Source organism: Schistosoma mansoni, chromosome 2 (genome assembly GCF_000237925.1).
Source record: "Schistosoma mansoni strain Puerto Rico chromosome 2, complete genome".
NCBI classification, from domain to species: Eukaryota; Metazoa; Platyhelminthes; class Trematoda; order Strigeidida; family Schistosomatidae; genus Schistosoma; species Schistosoma mansoni.
In genome coordinates, this window is record NC_031496.1 from 20,321,618 (window position 1) to 20,336,409 (window position 14,792).

The following is a 14,792-nucleotide window of genomic DNA, read 5'->3' on the forward strand; positions in this document are numbered from 1 at the left end:
TACATATAATTAGTCACAGATCTGTTAGTTATATACATGTACTTCAGGAGACTATTGGACACCTGGTATCTGTGTCGTAATACCTTTCGGTATCACATAAATCGTGAATAACACTTCGTAGCAATAAATAATTCACCGAAACAAATAGTTATATAGGCTTTTGATATTATTGTCTACCTAACTAGTTTTACTGAATACACCACTAGCTGAAGGAGTTCGATCAATAGGTCTAATCAGGTCGCATCTCGAGAAGCCGTGGAATATAGCTTCTTAGGCGACTAGCTAGCACAAACGTTCTGTGCTACGATACCTCTATCAATAATTCACATATGTTTTCTTGTACTGTATGGCCAGTGAATTGTCACTGAACCCTAGCCAAATCATCCGGCAGTTGGGTCACTGAATATGGAACAGATCATCGATCCCTGTCAAGGTCAAGGACAATCAACGCGCATCAGTCAATTATATGCCATGGACTGGCCCATGCGGCAGTGGTTCTACTTTCGCTTGTATCTCCTTTAACTAATATATTCCTGTAATAACGTCCTTTGTGTTGTACAGTCTTCAGAGCATCCATGATCCCTTAATAGGTCGATGGGGCAATCCACGTAAGGTGCTGGTCGCGAGGTGTAACTTCGAAGTTAGCTTATTCGTTACACCGTCCCCGTTTAACTCGAGTAGGCCTTCAATCATCTCGACATAGACCATCAACGTTCATGGTCTACAGTACCAACATCCTCGACTTCTGAAATCTTTGGCTCTGAAATCACATCATTAAAAGAGATTTGGACAGAATAATTTACAAGTCCAGAGTACACGACTTCATTTTATCTTCGAAGCCAATCCGCAGATAGCTTCCCCTTTCATTAGTCGGACTTGATGTCACTGCTTGATATGCTTGGATAATCTGACAACTTTCATTGCAATCAAATAGTTTGTGTTACATATGCGAACATAATGACCTAAGATAGGAGTGATTGGATTAAAATACCTTGGGTATCAACTTGACGGTCTTTTAGTTCTTTCACATTTACACTGTATCCAAGACCAACCGCTTAGATTCATATTCAGATTTGAGTAGGAAGGACAGAATGCCTACGGTCTACGTTATTCCTTTTCTAGTGTGCTTTTGTGAGTGCTCAAGCCAAGAATAAACACCAATCTGTTTTCTCTGAACAGTAAAGTATGGTTAATAATACGCTTTTCAGACTTATTTTTTAAGTGATCAACTATTTAACCTCAAGGCCACTGAACTGGTCACAAAGTCAAACCTGTGCGATGCAGGTCTCTTTTGTGGAGTTAGTATGTGGGAGCTTAGATCCTAGTCCATGGCATGATGGAGTTGTTGGGGTTTGCTGGTTTGAAGTATACGTTTATATCCCCTTAACTATATTGTGTACAATTATCTCATTTATTTATTGCGCTGTCCTATGGAGGCACTTGGCATTTGACAGTTTTTATTGTTTAGCCTTCTATTTTCGAGTGGCCATAGATATAGCAATCATTACTAGCAGCAGTGTGATTATTGTTCTTGGGCTTTTTCTTCCATATTACGAGGAGGGATTTTCAATTAACTCTCGTTTTATTTCAATTCACAATTTCATGACAGTAATACTCTGGATTACTACACTAATCCTTGATTATCTCCATGGTAAAACCCTCAAATATTCTTCAAGGGGTTCTCGGGTTTATCTTTCGTTTTCAATGGTATACTTCTTTTGCTCAGCCATAAACTGCTGGTCTTTTAGAAGAGAAGTGGATGCGCTGTGGAGGCCATATGTTACCGTTAATTGTTATGTTCAATTACTCCTGTTATGTCTGCATTTACTTTCCAAGGTTCCAGTGTTCTATCCCACGGAAGAGCCTAGGCGTAGAAGGGCTAGAATCTTACGACAAAATCCCAATAGCATCCAGTCAAATGAAATTACACAAAGACCCACTTCACAAAATGTTATTGACTGTGAAGATTCGGCTCCATGTTTTTCAAAGTTATGTTTTTGTTGGGCTAATAATCTAGTGCGTAGTGGTTATTACGGAGAATTGTATTCACTCACAAGTCTACCTTTGATCCCTAAACGTCTGAATACATACACTTTGGAGTCAAAAATCCCTAAATTAAAGTTGAAATCTGTAACTATCAATGAACCAATTAGACAAAGTCATGATATTTCTAATGGCAGGTATTCTATCAAAGCTTGTGTTCCATTTTTAAAAGCAAGTTATGAGGCGTTCGGTCGTGAATTCCTGTATCTGGGTTTGCTCAAACTTTTACTTAGTGGCTTTGGTTTATGTGGTCCAATAGTTCTAAATCATTTCATTCTAAATGTGACAGACTCCAAAACTCCCTCATGGTCTTGCATCCTTGTTGGACTTGGACTAGTGCTTTTGTCATTAAAGATAGCAGTTCTGAGCACATCCTATAATTACAAAATGGCAAGTTTCGGCTTCAAAGTTAGAGTCAGTGTAACTGGAATGGTTTACAGAACAATTTTATCCCTTAGAACTTCGTCACTCAATTGTATTGGAACAGGAAGTTTGGTTAATTATCTGACCTCTGATGCTGATAGAATAGTCAATTTCGCGCCTAGTATTCACGAAGTGTGGGCAATGCCTCTACAGTTATCTGTTGCAGTCGGACTACTCTACCATCAACTTGGACTTGCCTGTTTAGTAGGCATTGGGTTTCTACTTGTGTTGCTTCCTCTGAACCGTATTTTGGCAACACAAATCGGAAAGTTTAGTCGCCGTTTGATGATATTTAAGGATACACGGATTAAAGTGAGTGCTTTCACTCCTCATGTGTCTTTTAAGTGTACTAATTTTCTTTATTGAAGTGTTCAGCCAACTAAAAACAATTGAGTCTGTCTAAATATCAGTTATCTGCTTTCTTTTACGAGCGTAGTGCGTAATTATAAACATTAACCAATAAATCGCGATTACAAAAAGCTTTTCAAGTTATTTCGTGCTTGTTTCTTTAAAATCTCTTATTTTCTGTTCTGTATATAACCCCGGTTACCTTAAATTTTTGATTTCTGTTGGGGAGACAAGCCGAAAACTATAAGTTGTAAGTTCACTTGAAAAGGGATTTTAAATGGCTCTCCTTCACCAAATTTCACCATAATGCAAAAAATAGTAGTATCTTGAAATGTTTCCACTCTATGCATAACCGCTTCTTCTGACCAAGACTTTCAGATAGAGTTTACTATTAGTTAGCAACTTATCTAGGTAACATAGACGTTACACCAAATAACTTTGTTTATATTTGGAAAAATAGCCAAGGCAACTTTTTTGTATTCTTAAGATATCTTTACTTGTCAATAAAATATGACTAAATAAGGACATAGAGGATTTTGAACTTTTATTTTACTGTTTTTAATCTTGTTATTCATGTAACTATTATCCAAACCTTGTCACCACTAATCGTTTATCTTAAAATTGGTTGATGATTCTTCCGTGATCGCGTCAGTGCTTGAAGTCACTAACTTCTAGTCTGAGCCATGTTGGCGGATGCAGACTACCTGGTTGGGGTCCGCGTGACTATCGTAACCAATGGTTGGAGACTCTGGGTGACATGGCTCAGAATCAATCACAATGGCGTAGGTGTATACACTCTTTATCTTCCCTTAAACCTTGAGATTAAAATTGCTTCATAACTTTCTTCCTTCCTATACTATATCCTTATATACAACCTTTCTTTATATACTACCACCACTAAATTAATTACTTCTATGAATCCGGTGTTCATCTTGTTGTGCTAACGAGGTATGGCAACTTGGACCGATGCATATATGTGCCTGGTCCTACGTTGTAGCTGACTGACTGACCGTGATCGCGACTCATCGCCTTTTCTGTTAGAATGGTAGTTAAAAGGATTAAACCACCAAGTAACGCACTTGTTTTACAACAAATAATATTGTGATTAGGTTCAAAAAAGTATCACACAAGGTTGTTGTTCCATGTCTTCCGGAGATTAAAAAAACAGTTTTTATGTAAACATGCTTTTTGTTCAAATACCTCAAACTTATATTCTATAAACAAGGTCTTCCAAAATTATCTTGTTTTCTTCCCAATGGAAAATTTAGGCAACCTTTTTACTTGTTTCACTTACCTAAACAATTTCTCTAAAATATTAGCATCCATGTTTTAGTAAAGTTAAGTTCGTTTACTTGACTATTTTCAATGTATTGACCAAACTGAGCATATTTTTTCGTAATAAATACTGACTCTATATATCTGTTCCCTGAAGTTGTAAACTGTGTAGTTAGTCGGTATTTTTGCTGCATTTCAAACCCAAAAATTTCTGTGTGAAAATCTTTAGTTGTAAATTCAATCACTAAAGCTGGTACTTATGTGTAAAAAGTTTCTCAATACTCATTTTATAAATTTCCATGCAATCTAATTTTGATGCTAAATTTTACTTTGGTAATAAACACTATGATTGCTTTCTTTTCGAAAATGTAGTTGATGTCTGAAATTCTATCAAATACGCTTTCAGTGAAACTAGCATGTTGGGAAAATCTAATGAAAAATCATGTCATGCATTCTCGTATTCAGGAATTGAACGCTCTACGTGGTCAAAAGTTGCTGGACGCTTGTTGTGTATTCTTTTGGGCTGTGTGTCCTGCATTGTTGGCCAGTTCAACATTCGCAACTTATGTGGCTATCGGTAACGAACTAAAAGCTTCTGCGGTAAATATTCAGTTGCATTTATGTTATCTTAATCATTAAGACAACCTAGTATACATGATATATGTTAGGGTACACACCGAATTTAGATGCGAAGGCTTTTTGTCGTTGTTTCCTTCCCTTAATAATATGAAATATCTACGTGTTTAATTTTAAAAGCGAATTTCAACACTCGGCCAGACCTGACCACTGGGAAACGTTTCCTTGCTAACCTATTATACCACACCTTCTGTCTTAAATAATTGTCATGAATTCTTACGTTCCAAAAAGTAGATAGAACATTTTAATGATTTGGCATTCCTGTATCTAATTTTTAGTATACTAGTTGATGAAAAAAACAAATTTATTTAAATCAAGCTATCTTCAATGACTTCAGTTAATAATGCTCAAATTTTCTAATTATCGCAGGTAAAAGTTTTCAATGTCCACTGACACACTAATGACCATCTATGAATTTTAACAGAATAATCATTTTGAAACACATATCATATGTTTGTTAAGAATGGATAAAGATTCACACTGTTGTTTCTTAAAAAAATTATTTACTTATCTGGTATAGGGTTTTTTTGAAAATTATTAGCGGTAAATTTTCAGTTATGTACAGGACTCAGTGGTTAACTAAGCTGCATCGGATAGCTTTGGTTTTTTTAATTATCGTCATAGTTACTTGTCAACCTCCTCAAAATCATTTTCAAATTTTATATATTCTATTCCCCTTTTCTATGAAATAAATTTCCTTTTAAATTTGTTATTTTGGATCTTTTAAACTAAATCACTCTGATATCGATTTGTAAGTTAATATCTGCTTATTATTTGAGTACTAAATACTCGTATTTTAAATATCCGCTTAAATCTGCACATCCACTCAGCATCATCTTGTTCTCTTTAAGGTATTCTCTAGTCTTGCATTATTTGGAATGTTGATTGGTCCGATGAATGCTTTTCCTTGGGTTATTAATGGTGTTATGGAGGCAACTATATCCATGCAACGCATTACAAAACTCTTCTATTTATCATCTGGTTTGTTTCCATCAGAACTAACTGATACGCCGCTCTCTGATGTTGGGATCCCAATAGATATTCCGATTGTCTGTTCTTTTGCCGAAAAATCTACTATCAGCATGCCAGTAAACATTATGAATGAATCATTCTATTATACTAACTGTGATAATTTAGTTCTAAAAAATATCACTCTCCAGGTGCAGTGGGTGAGTTGAAAGTTATTAGTTGATTATATCGCACCACTAAAATTCAAATCCAACTGTTGTAAGGGTTTCGATTTTCATGTTGTTGTCATTTAAGAATGAACGATTATTAGCTTCTGTGTGGATATTTCAACCCAAAGCAGATACCTCAGTATTCCCTGTAGTTGTTTTGTTGCATTTTTGGATGCTTGCCATCAGAGGTTACTTGCTTCTCCATGTGTATAACAACATTTCATCTTATTTTACTAAGTGGCTGTAAAACTTGTTCGTTGATGACAGACTACTTGAGCTTACTGGTGCTTAATTATTCAATATCTTCAAAGTTTAACTAATTCTGTTAGAACCAATACGCGCGTATTTATAAAAGTTGAAGACCAATTTATTGATGTAAAGTTTTATCTCCCGTCTACTAAAGGTGATATTTCCTAAATCATTATCGAGCTACCAAGTGAACTATTATAGTCAGATAAAAATGTGGCTTTGAAGTTTTTAGTTGTTAATTGGAGTACCGAATAAGAAGTATATTTCAGTGATATATCGATTTCCATTGATGCATCATAGTATCATACTATTTCAATTTAATTGCCCATTCCACATAATTATTCATTTCAACATCTTTATTACATTCATGATCATTTACAGGGAGAATTAATCGGTGTAATTGGACCAGTTGGTTCCGGGAAATCATCTTTACTTTTAAGTATATTGGGTGAACTACGATCGGTTGTTTCAGAAGAACTTAGAAATGAAAGTATAAAGACGAATCCACGACTTCGATATGCTTATGTGGGACAAACTCCTTGGCTTCATTCTGGAACTATACGGGAAAATATTTTATTTGGTTCAGACTGTGATTTAGCATGGATGAATACTGTAATTGAAGCGTGTGCCTTAAAAGCTGATCTGGCTAAACTTCCAAATGGTTTAGACACAGATGTTGGTGAAGCTGGTGGGAGCAGTCTTAGTGGAGGTCAACGGGCTCGTGTTGCTCTTGCTCGAGCTGTTTATCAAAAGGCCGATGTTTATCTTTTAGACGACCCGTTATCTGCACTTGACGTTGATGTTGGTCAACAAATTATCACCAATTGTTTACTTGGTCTTTTATCAGGAAAAACTAGAATTATCGTCACACACCAGTTGGATTGGTTAGTGAACAATGTAAGTGAAGATGCGTTTTTCCAAGCGACTATTTGTATAATATTTGTTTGTTCACCTTATATATTTCTCTCGAATTTGTTTTCCCAATGTTCTTCCTATGTTTTTTAGAAGATTGTAAATAAACGTGCTCAAGTAGATTTTATTGTTGAATTGAAAGATGGAATAATTACTCGAAAAATTCCAGGTAATCTTTACCTTGACAATTATGATAACGATCTTGTGCATCAATCTGTTCTTGATATCAGCAGCGATCCTACTTATAATGAGTCCACATTATCCAGTGATAATCATCATAACAGTAGTGAAAACAATAATAATCCGACGTTGGAAAATGATGATGTTCCGTTAATTACTATTAAAGATGACAGCAGTATCAACCAATCTGAATTCAATCCAAATTATTTAATCAATAATAATAACAATAACAATGTGAATATAAATATAGAGCATATGGCAGTCGGTTCCATTAGTCCCCACGTTTACAAATCATATATTCATTCTGTTGGCTACTTTTTAACATTTTCCATCATTTTATCTTTATTGTTAATGCAAGGTATGTGTTAATTGAGTTATTCAGTAATTAGATTATTTCGTTTATCATGAGTAAATAAATTCGATAAGTTATTTTATTCATCATCATAATTCTACACTGACGACTGGCTAAGTGACTGACGTCGCAGAAGAACATTTTTAAACATTTATAACAGTTGCCCACCTAAATCGTCAAAGTTACCTGGAGTATTTGTTGCAAATTAAGCCCAGTTGTTTCATCCTTAATTAAGATTTTTATCAAAAGCTTTCAATTTCTCACTTTTCTTTGATACTAAGAAATAACTAAACAGCCGTGTGAACGACTTTCAGTCTTACAGGTCATTAACCATAGTATATCTATAACTTTTGGTTAACCGTTAGTGTCAGAAATATGAACGAAAGTAATTGTCGTAATACTAAGTTTATGTGAAAACTGAGTAAATTAATCGATGCACATATCTACTGAGTTGTTTTGTTCAGGGATTTATACTGGCTGAGGATGGTTTTTTCTTCCCATAAATTGATTGCTTTACGTCACAGTTTGACGAAAGTCAATGTTGTATAAACCGGTCTTCGCTGCGAACGTTGTCTCGTACTCTGAGCTGTATGAGAAAGTATAGGCCTCCTGTCTTGGGTTCCTTACTAGTTGACCTCAGTAAGTGATGTGCCTCGAAATCAATCTACCTACTTTTATTGATTTTCTCTTTGCTACATTCTTCGCATTCTGACTCCAACGATCGCGTCATTCTGTTACATTCTACGATATATTGTTTATGTCTGCCGAAAGAGTACTGCATTTATTTTCATACTATTACTTAGTTGACTATCTACAAATTTATACTGCATGATGTATCGCTACTATTTATCTATTTATGTACATATGTTTGTTTATTTTAGTTCAATTAAGTTTTTAATACATAGATTATATAGTAGAAAACCAAGTATATGTTATTTGTTCATTAACCCAAACATATTCATTGTTTAGATAAACTAAACAAACTCGTATTGAAAATATTTCGGTTAATTGATACACGCTTATTTTTACAAATAATTCAGTATTTATAATCAAATCAATATATCAGTATACTGGTTTAGGAAATGACAGTCATTTCAAATCTCCCATTCTTATAAATATTTAATCAGTTTTACTCTGGAACATATAACTGTTCATGTAGCGATAATAGTACCCTTGTTATATATACAGCATATATTTACAAAATACTAGATAAATTAGCTAACTGGTAACATCACTGACCTTCTGATCTATAGGTTACAGGTTCGAACCCAGCTTCACTTATGTAGGCATAGGCAGCGCCTAATATTACTAAAATGAAAATGCAAGCTATTGACCACTGGTATTGAAATTAGCGGAAGGTTTTTAAACGATGGTCATATTTTATCGTCTTTGCAGAAAAGTGATTTACTTTATTATTTATTATTTATTTAAACACATATATATTGGTACAAAAGGGCACCAGATACATATGCGCCACACAAAATAATGAAAGTAGGAAGAGAAGGGATGAAAAGATAAGGCGGACTGAAATGTACAACCGGAAGACTCTTTCAGTTAAGAAAGTTAGAACCACTCTTTATGTAGAAAGTAAAAGAAGGTTGCAGCAGGATCGCCACTGGCTTCTATTCTGAGCCATATCTGATAACGTCTCTAGCCACTGTGTTGTACCATCTCTCGGACCCCAGCCAGGGAGTCGTGAAGGACCAACAGAAACTAGCCCTGTGCAGCTTTCTTTCATGCCACGACACCATGTCATACACTGACCTCCTCTCCGCTTTTTCCAACCAATCCCAGAGTCGGCAAATAATGCACGACGTGGAAGTCTCTGGGACGACATTCGTAAAACATGTCCAAGCCACCGAAGTCGGTGTTTCAAGATGGTGACACCAATTGAATTATCGTCTCTGCGCCCGAACACACGATGCCGAACCTCTGCATTACTAACATGGTGTTGCCACTGTATGTCAGCAATCCTTCGGAGACAACGATGATCGAACACAGAGAGTCGTCTAACATCCTCAACTCGGAGAGGCCAGGTTTCACAAGCATAGAGCAAAACTGCTCTCACCGACGCGTTGTAGATCCGACCTTTTACAGCCAGACTAACATCACGAAGGCGCCAAAGATGGCCCAGATTGGCATAAGCCGCTCTGGCTTTCATTATACGTGCATCAATCTCATCACTCACGCCACCACCAGCACTTATATAGCTACCTAGATACACGAACTTCTCAACTACTTCGATCTCCTCACCATCCAGGGTGAGTACAGGATGAGAATCGTGCCAGTCTTGTAGGAGTACTTTGCACTTGGAGGGTGCAAAGCACATGCCGTACCTGCGGACACTGATTGCCAACTGATTAAGTGCGGATTGCATGCCTTGGGCATTATCGCACAGTAAGACAATATCATCCGCATACTCGAGGTCGAGAAGTCGTTCTCCAGGCAACATATCCACACCGCCATTACTTACATCCATCAGAGCTGTTTCCAGGATGTCATCGATGGCAAAGTTGAAGAGGAATGGTGAGATCGGGCAACCCTGCCTAACCCCACTGCTCGAATGGAACAAGGGAGAAAGGTGGTTGTATGCCCTCACTCTGCCTGAGGTGTTCGTATACAGGGCCTTTAAGATGTTAATGAACTTCCCAGGCACACCCTTCTTCAATAGACAATCCCAGAGAACAGTCCTGTCCAACGAATCGAAGGCAGCCCTGATATCAAGAAACACTACGATTGTTGGCCTGCGATAAGTATGACGGTGTTCTAACATTTGGCGGAGGGTGAAGATGTGATCAATGCATCCTCGACCAGAACGAAAACCAGCCTGCTCCTCGCGAGTCAATCGTTCTCGGGTTTTAAACAGCCTACGAAGAATGATAGAAGCCAATAGTTTTGACGCAATCGGAAGTAGACTTATCCCCCGATAGTTATTGCAGGAACAACGTGAATCCTTTTTAAAGATAGGGACGACTATTGACTCATTCCATGATGTTGGAACACTTTCTTGCTCCCAAACCTTTCCAAACAACACAGTCAATTCCTTAGTCAGAAAGTCACCACCATCTTTAAAAAGAGCCAGAGGTAAGTCATCTGGGCCCGGTGATTTGTAGCGCTTCAAGAGTTGGAGTTCCTTGCGGACTTCCGCCTCGTTTGGTGGATCAGTCGTCACCGGCCATGGGGGGCAGGACAAACTGGTTGATGTTGCCGGAGCAGCAGGCCAGTTGAACTGCCCTTCGAAAAATTCCGCCCATCGTCCAAGACGTCGAGAGATGTTAGTGATTGGCATTCTAACATCCTCGTAGATTGTTTCACTCACACCAGACTTCTTGCTGCCAGTGGCTCGGATGAGTTGGAAGAGCTTCCGACAGTTACCAGATGCAGCTGCTGCTTTCATCTCATTAGCACGCTCCGACCACCAGGCTTCTCAGTCCTTACGCAAGCTTTGCCCAATTTCACTACGTAACTGCCTTCGTTTGTGGTCATATTCACTGTCACCCGGAGTAGACCGACGGGCTTCGATTAGTTGTAAGGAGCCAGAAGAAACCCAGTGCTTGTAAGCGGGACGTTTCGCGAAGCCGCAAGCGGCTTTACTCGCCATTTTCATGGCGTCGTGAAGATGCAACCAATGCTCATCTATACTTTTCGGTGGGATGGTAGCTAGCCTAGAGGCTAGCTCCGCTCGATACTTACTTGCAACAGAAGTTGCAGCCAGTTTACTAACATCGATCCGTTGGTGGTGGTCAATCCTTCGGCCACTGAAAAGTAAGGTGAGATTGGCGCAGACCAGGGCATGATCAGACTCCAGATAGGTACTCCAAAAGGAGCGGCAGTCCTGTACACAACCACGCCAGCGGTAGCTGATCGCGATGTGATCAATCTGAGTCCAGGCTTGGGATGCAGAGGGAGGACGCCAGGTGGCACACCGGCGATGACTGTGCCGGAAGTTAGTGCTGTCTAGAAACAGGTTGGGTCTGTGCACAGTTGCAGCAAACGGTCCCCGTTATCTGTCCTGCGACCAACAAGTCCCCATCGGCCACCTAAACGACTCTCTTCTGTGCCTAGACGCCCGACCTGAGCATTCAAGTCTCCGGCTAATACTACAATATCTGTCGAACGCGCTTTCTGGAGAAGAACTGTTAACTGGTGGTAAAACTCATCCTTGATTGCATCCGGGCTGCAATCTGTCGGGGCATAGGCGGAGATGACGCAAAGACACCGTTTCTCACGCCGATTTCTTCTCACTTTGATGGAACTTTCTAATCTAACAGCACATAACTGACTGTTAATGGGGATCCAATCGATTAGTGCTGCCTCAGCCCTAGCGCTTAGTGCAACACCAACGCCTGCAAGACCAGACGAAGATGCCATAGAGTCCCCGGATAAGCGCACGTGAAACAAGCTTTTCGAGGCGACAGATGGAGAGCGAATTTGTAGTACTTCACTAGAGTCTTGAATACGGGTCTCGGATAGACAGCAAACATCAACATTAAGACTTTCTAAAGACATAGCCAGCCCTATCTGTTGTCTGATCTGCATTAGTGTGTGAACGTTGAAGGAAGCCAGCTTGAACGGCGTACGTGGTTTCAGAAAGACTGCTTCAGTATTCATAATCGGTGGAAGCATTCACTTTCAACCAGACAGTGACTGGAGATCGTTTAGATAGGACAGAGTTTCCACCATGGGCGAGCTACTGCATAAGTTGGAAAGTAAGGTTACACAAATTGGGGATAAAGGGAGTGAAAAAGCGACGTAGTAAATAATAGTAATAATAATAATAATGGTAATAATAATAATGTGAATTGTCTTTCTTCTATTAGGAACGAGAGCAGTGTAGTTAGTGTAGTGCGTCATTTCATGTCATTTGTGTGTGGGCTGTGATACTGCCCGGGTGCCCAAACCGAAGCAGGTGGTTTTCTTAGGGGGCCACACCCCGAGCCTTCGACCTAAAGGTCTGATCCACAAGGCAGTGGAGCATCGTGAGGAGATGCAGTCCCATGGTAGCCGGTGACCAACAACAGGTTCATTCGCCATTCGTTCCATCAGGATACTGGAGCCCATGTGCACCATTGGTTTGGAATGAGGGTTTTCCAACTCCCCTAGGTGGACCCTCCGTGTCCACCAACCCGGTTAAAGCGCCGGGCATTCGCTTTTCGTCCTCTCAATTTCGTAAACAACACCCCCGCCACGAGAAGGCAGTGAGTAGGACTTCCCTGGCAGGGGCTATATACGCGTGGCCATGTGAGAGCATTTCGAGAGGGAGAGCGGACTCTCCCCACTCTCAACCGTACCAGGGCATTTGGGGGCTTTTAAACCTGGAAACACTGGACGGCCGTTTCGTCCTATTATGGGACTCCTCAGCAGTGCGCATCCACGAACCCGCTCTCGCGAGATTCGGACCCAGGACCTACCGGTCTCGAGCCGAAGCCCTTAACCGATAGACCACTGAGCTGATTTACTTAAGTTATAATATCTTATTTAATATATGTACCACTGTTGCTAATCTTAATTTTGTTGTGTACTCCTCCTTTTAATAATAGGTACTCGAAATGCATCTGATTGGTGGTTATCATACTGGGTACAAAATGGGAATTTATCTGCAGTAATCTCATCGTTTCAAGGTTCATCTTACCAATTAGAATTATTCCCAGTTAATCATACAAAATATAAATATCTTCACTCAACTCATAATTTATCTGCAGTTAATTACAATTCATCCATTAATGAAATGCTTCAAACGAGCATACATTCTGTTGTGCCGTTTAGTGAGCCTAATTCTATCACGGGATATTATTACTTAGAGATCTATGCATTTGTAGTGATTAGTAATCTTATTGCTACGATATTTCGTGCTATTTTATTTGCTTTCGGCGGTCTAGTCGCTGCATCTGTTGTTCATGAATCTGCTTTGGACACTATTTTGGAGGTTTGTCAAATGAATTTAAGATTTTACGTTCTTAATAGGTATTGGAAATGTGTTGCATACTATTAATAAGCGTTATGTATCTCCTAGGTCAATTTACTATTATTATAGTAATGATAATCATGTAAATGGTATGGTGGTGTCTGCGACTTATACGGACAGATATAAGTAGTATGTATCAGGAGTCGGGAGTAGGATTCTTACTGACAGAAGAGGAAAATGAAAAGAGAGAGAAAGACAAAAGCAGTCAGAGTAGCAACAGGACTGGAACAATCATGTAGTTTATAAGAGACAGATCAAAGAAGCTGTGCAAATAATGTATTCAATGTATTGTTTTCATATTTCACAAACTCAGTGTGTGATTCTGCTTAATACAACAAATTGGTTTACTTTCCCCGACTCTGTTCATTACACTATTACTAAACTCCTTACAACACATAATAGATCAATCTAGTGAGTTATAAATAGGGTTGCTCATCTGGCACTGAAGTTGTGTAAATCTTTTGATTAAATATACGAAAAATATGAATATCATACTTGCTATTTATTTTCTTACATTCTTGTGTAAAGTTAGTATAATGCATGCTGAAAATCCTACCATACACTTACACTGAAAGTTTCAGTCCAGCAGTGACTTAATCGACATTCGGGACGTAAACCCATGAAAACAATAGTCAGTCAGTCACTCAGTCATAAACAATGTGGAATTCGGCACAAATTTCCAATTATCTAATTTGCTAAACTTCTTATCATTTTAGCGACAAAAAATTTAACGTGATGAAAATGAGAGTAGTTAAAATAATTATGTGTATATTTAAGAATTGAAGCAGAAGAAGGTATACAAGAATATCAAAACACTAGATCTAAACTAAAGTGAACGTTAATTCATTTACACTAAAAGATTTTTCATTAAAAGTATAATATACTGACGAACTTGAACGAATCAGTCACATTGCTAATGGAGGGTTGAAGATACGACAACATATCTTGATTGGAAGTGTTGACGTACAATCGTCCTACTACTGTTTTTAATGATGATATCACTCTGGAATGTTTAATGGGAACAGAACTGCTTACTATTTATACTAGTTGTTGTCTACTGGATTCTGTAAGCATCATTGTCGCAAGGAACTGTCCCAGTTGTTGTAACAAAAGCTACAGTAATACAATGGTATTAATACTGTCGAGAAATTAATTTTGATATGCTAAAGAACCTGAACTTATCCTTTAGAGGTGTTGACAGGGTCGTGGAAATTGATGAAACTGTAGTTCG

General features: G+C 38.5%; 1 protein-coding gene across 2 annotated transcripts in view; it reads left to right on the top strand.

Moving 5' to 3' along the window:
* Window positions 1–1,278: 1,278 nt before the first annotated feature.
* Window positions 1,279–14,792, top strand: part of Smp_147250.1 (putative multidrug resistance associated protein) — a gene marked incomplete at its 5' end in the record, with an annotated part of 30,851 nt that continues 17,337 nt past the window's right edge. The window contains 7 exons of one of the 2 annotated variants that reach the window (XM_018796028.1): window positions 1,279–1,350; window positions 1,837–2,778; window positions 4,462–4,689; window positions 5,577–5,894; window positions 6,534–7,049; window positions 7,158–7,602; window positions 13,299–13,522. In XM_018796028.1, coding sequence (XP_018650283.1) covers window positions 1,279–1,350; window positions 1,837–2,778; window positions 4,462–4,689; window positions 5,577–5,894; window positions 6,534–7,049; window positions 7,158–7,602; window positions 13,299–13,522 — 2,745 coding nt within the window. Of the gene's footprint in view, window positions 1,351–1,836; window positions 2,779–4,461; window positions 4,690–5,576; window positions 5,895–6,533; window positions 7,054–7,157; window positions 7,603–13,298; window positions 13,523–14,792 lie in introns of both variants that reach the window. The other variant, XM_018796029.1, reaches the window with a different exon arrangement.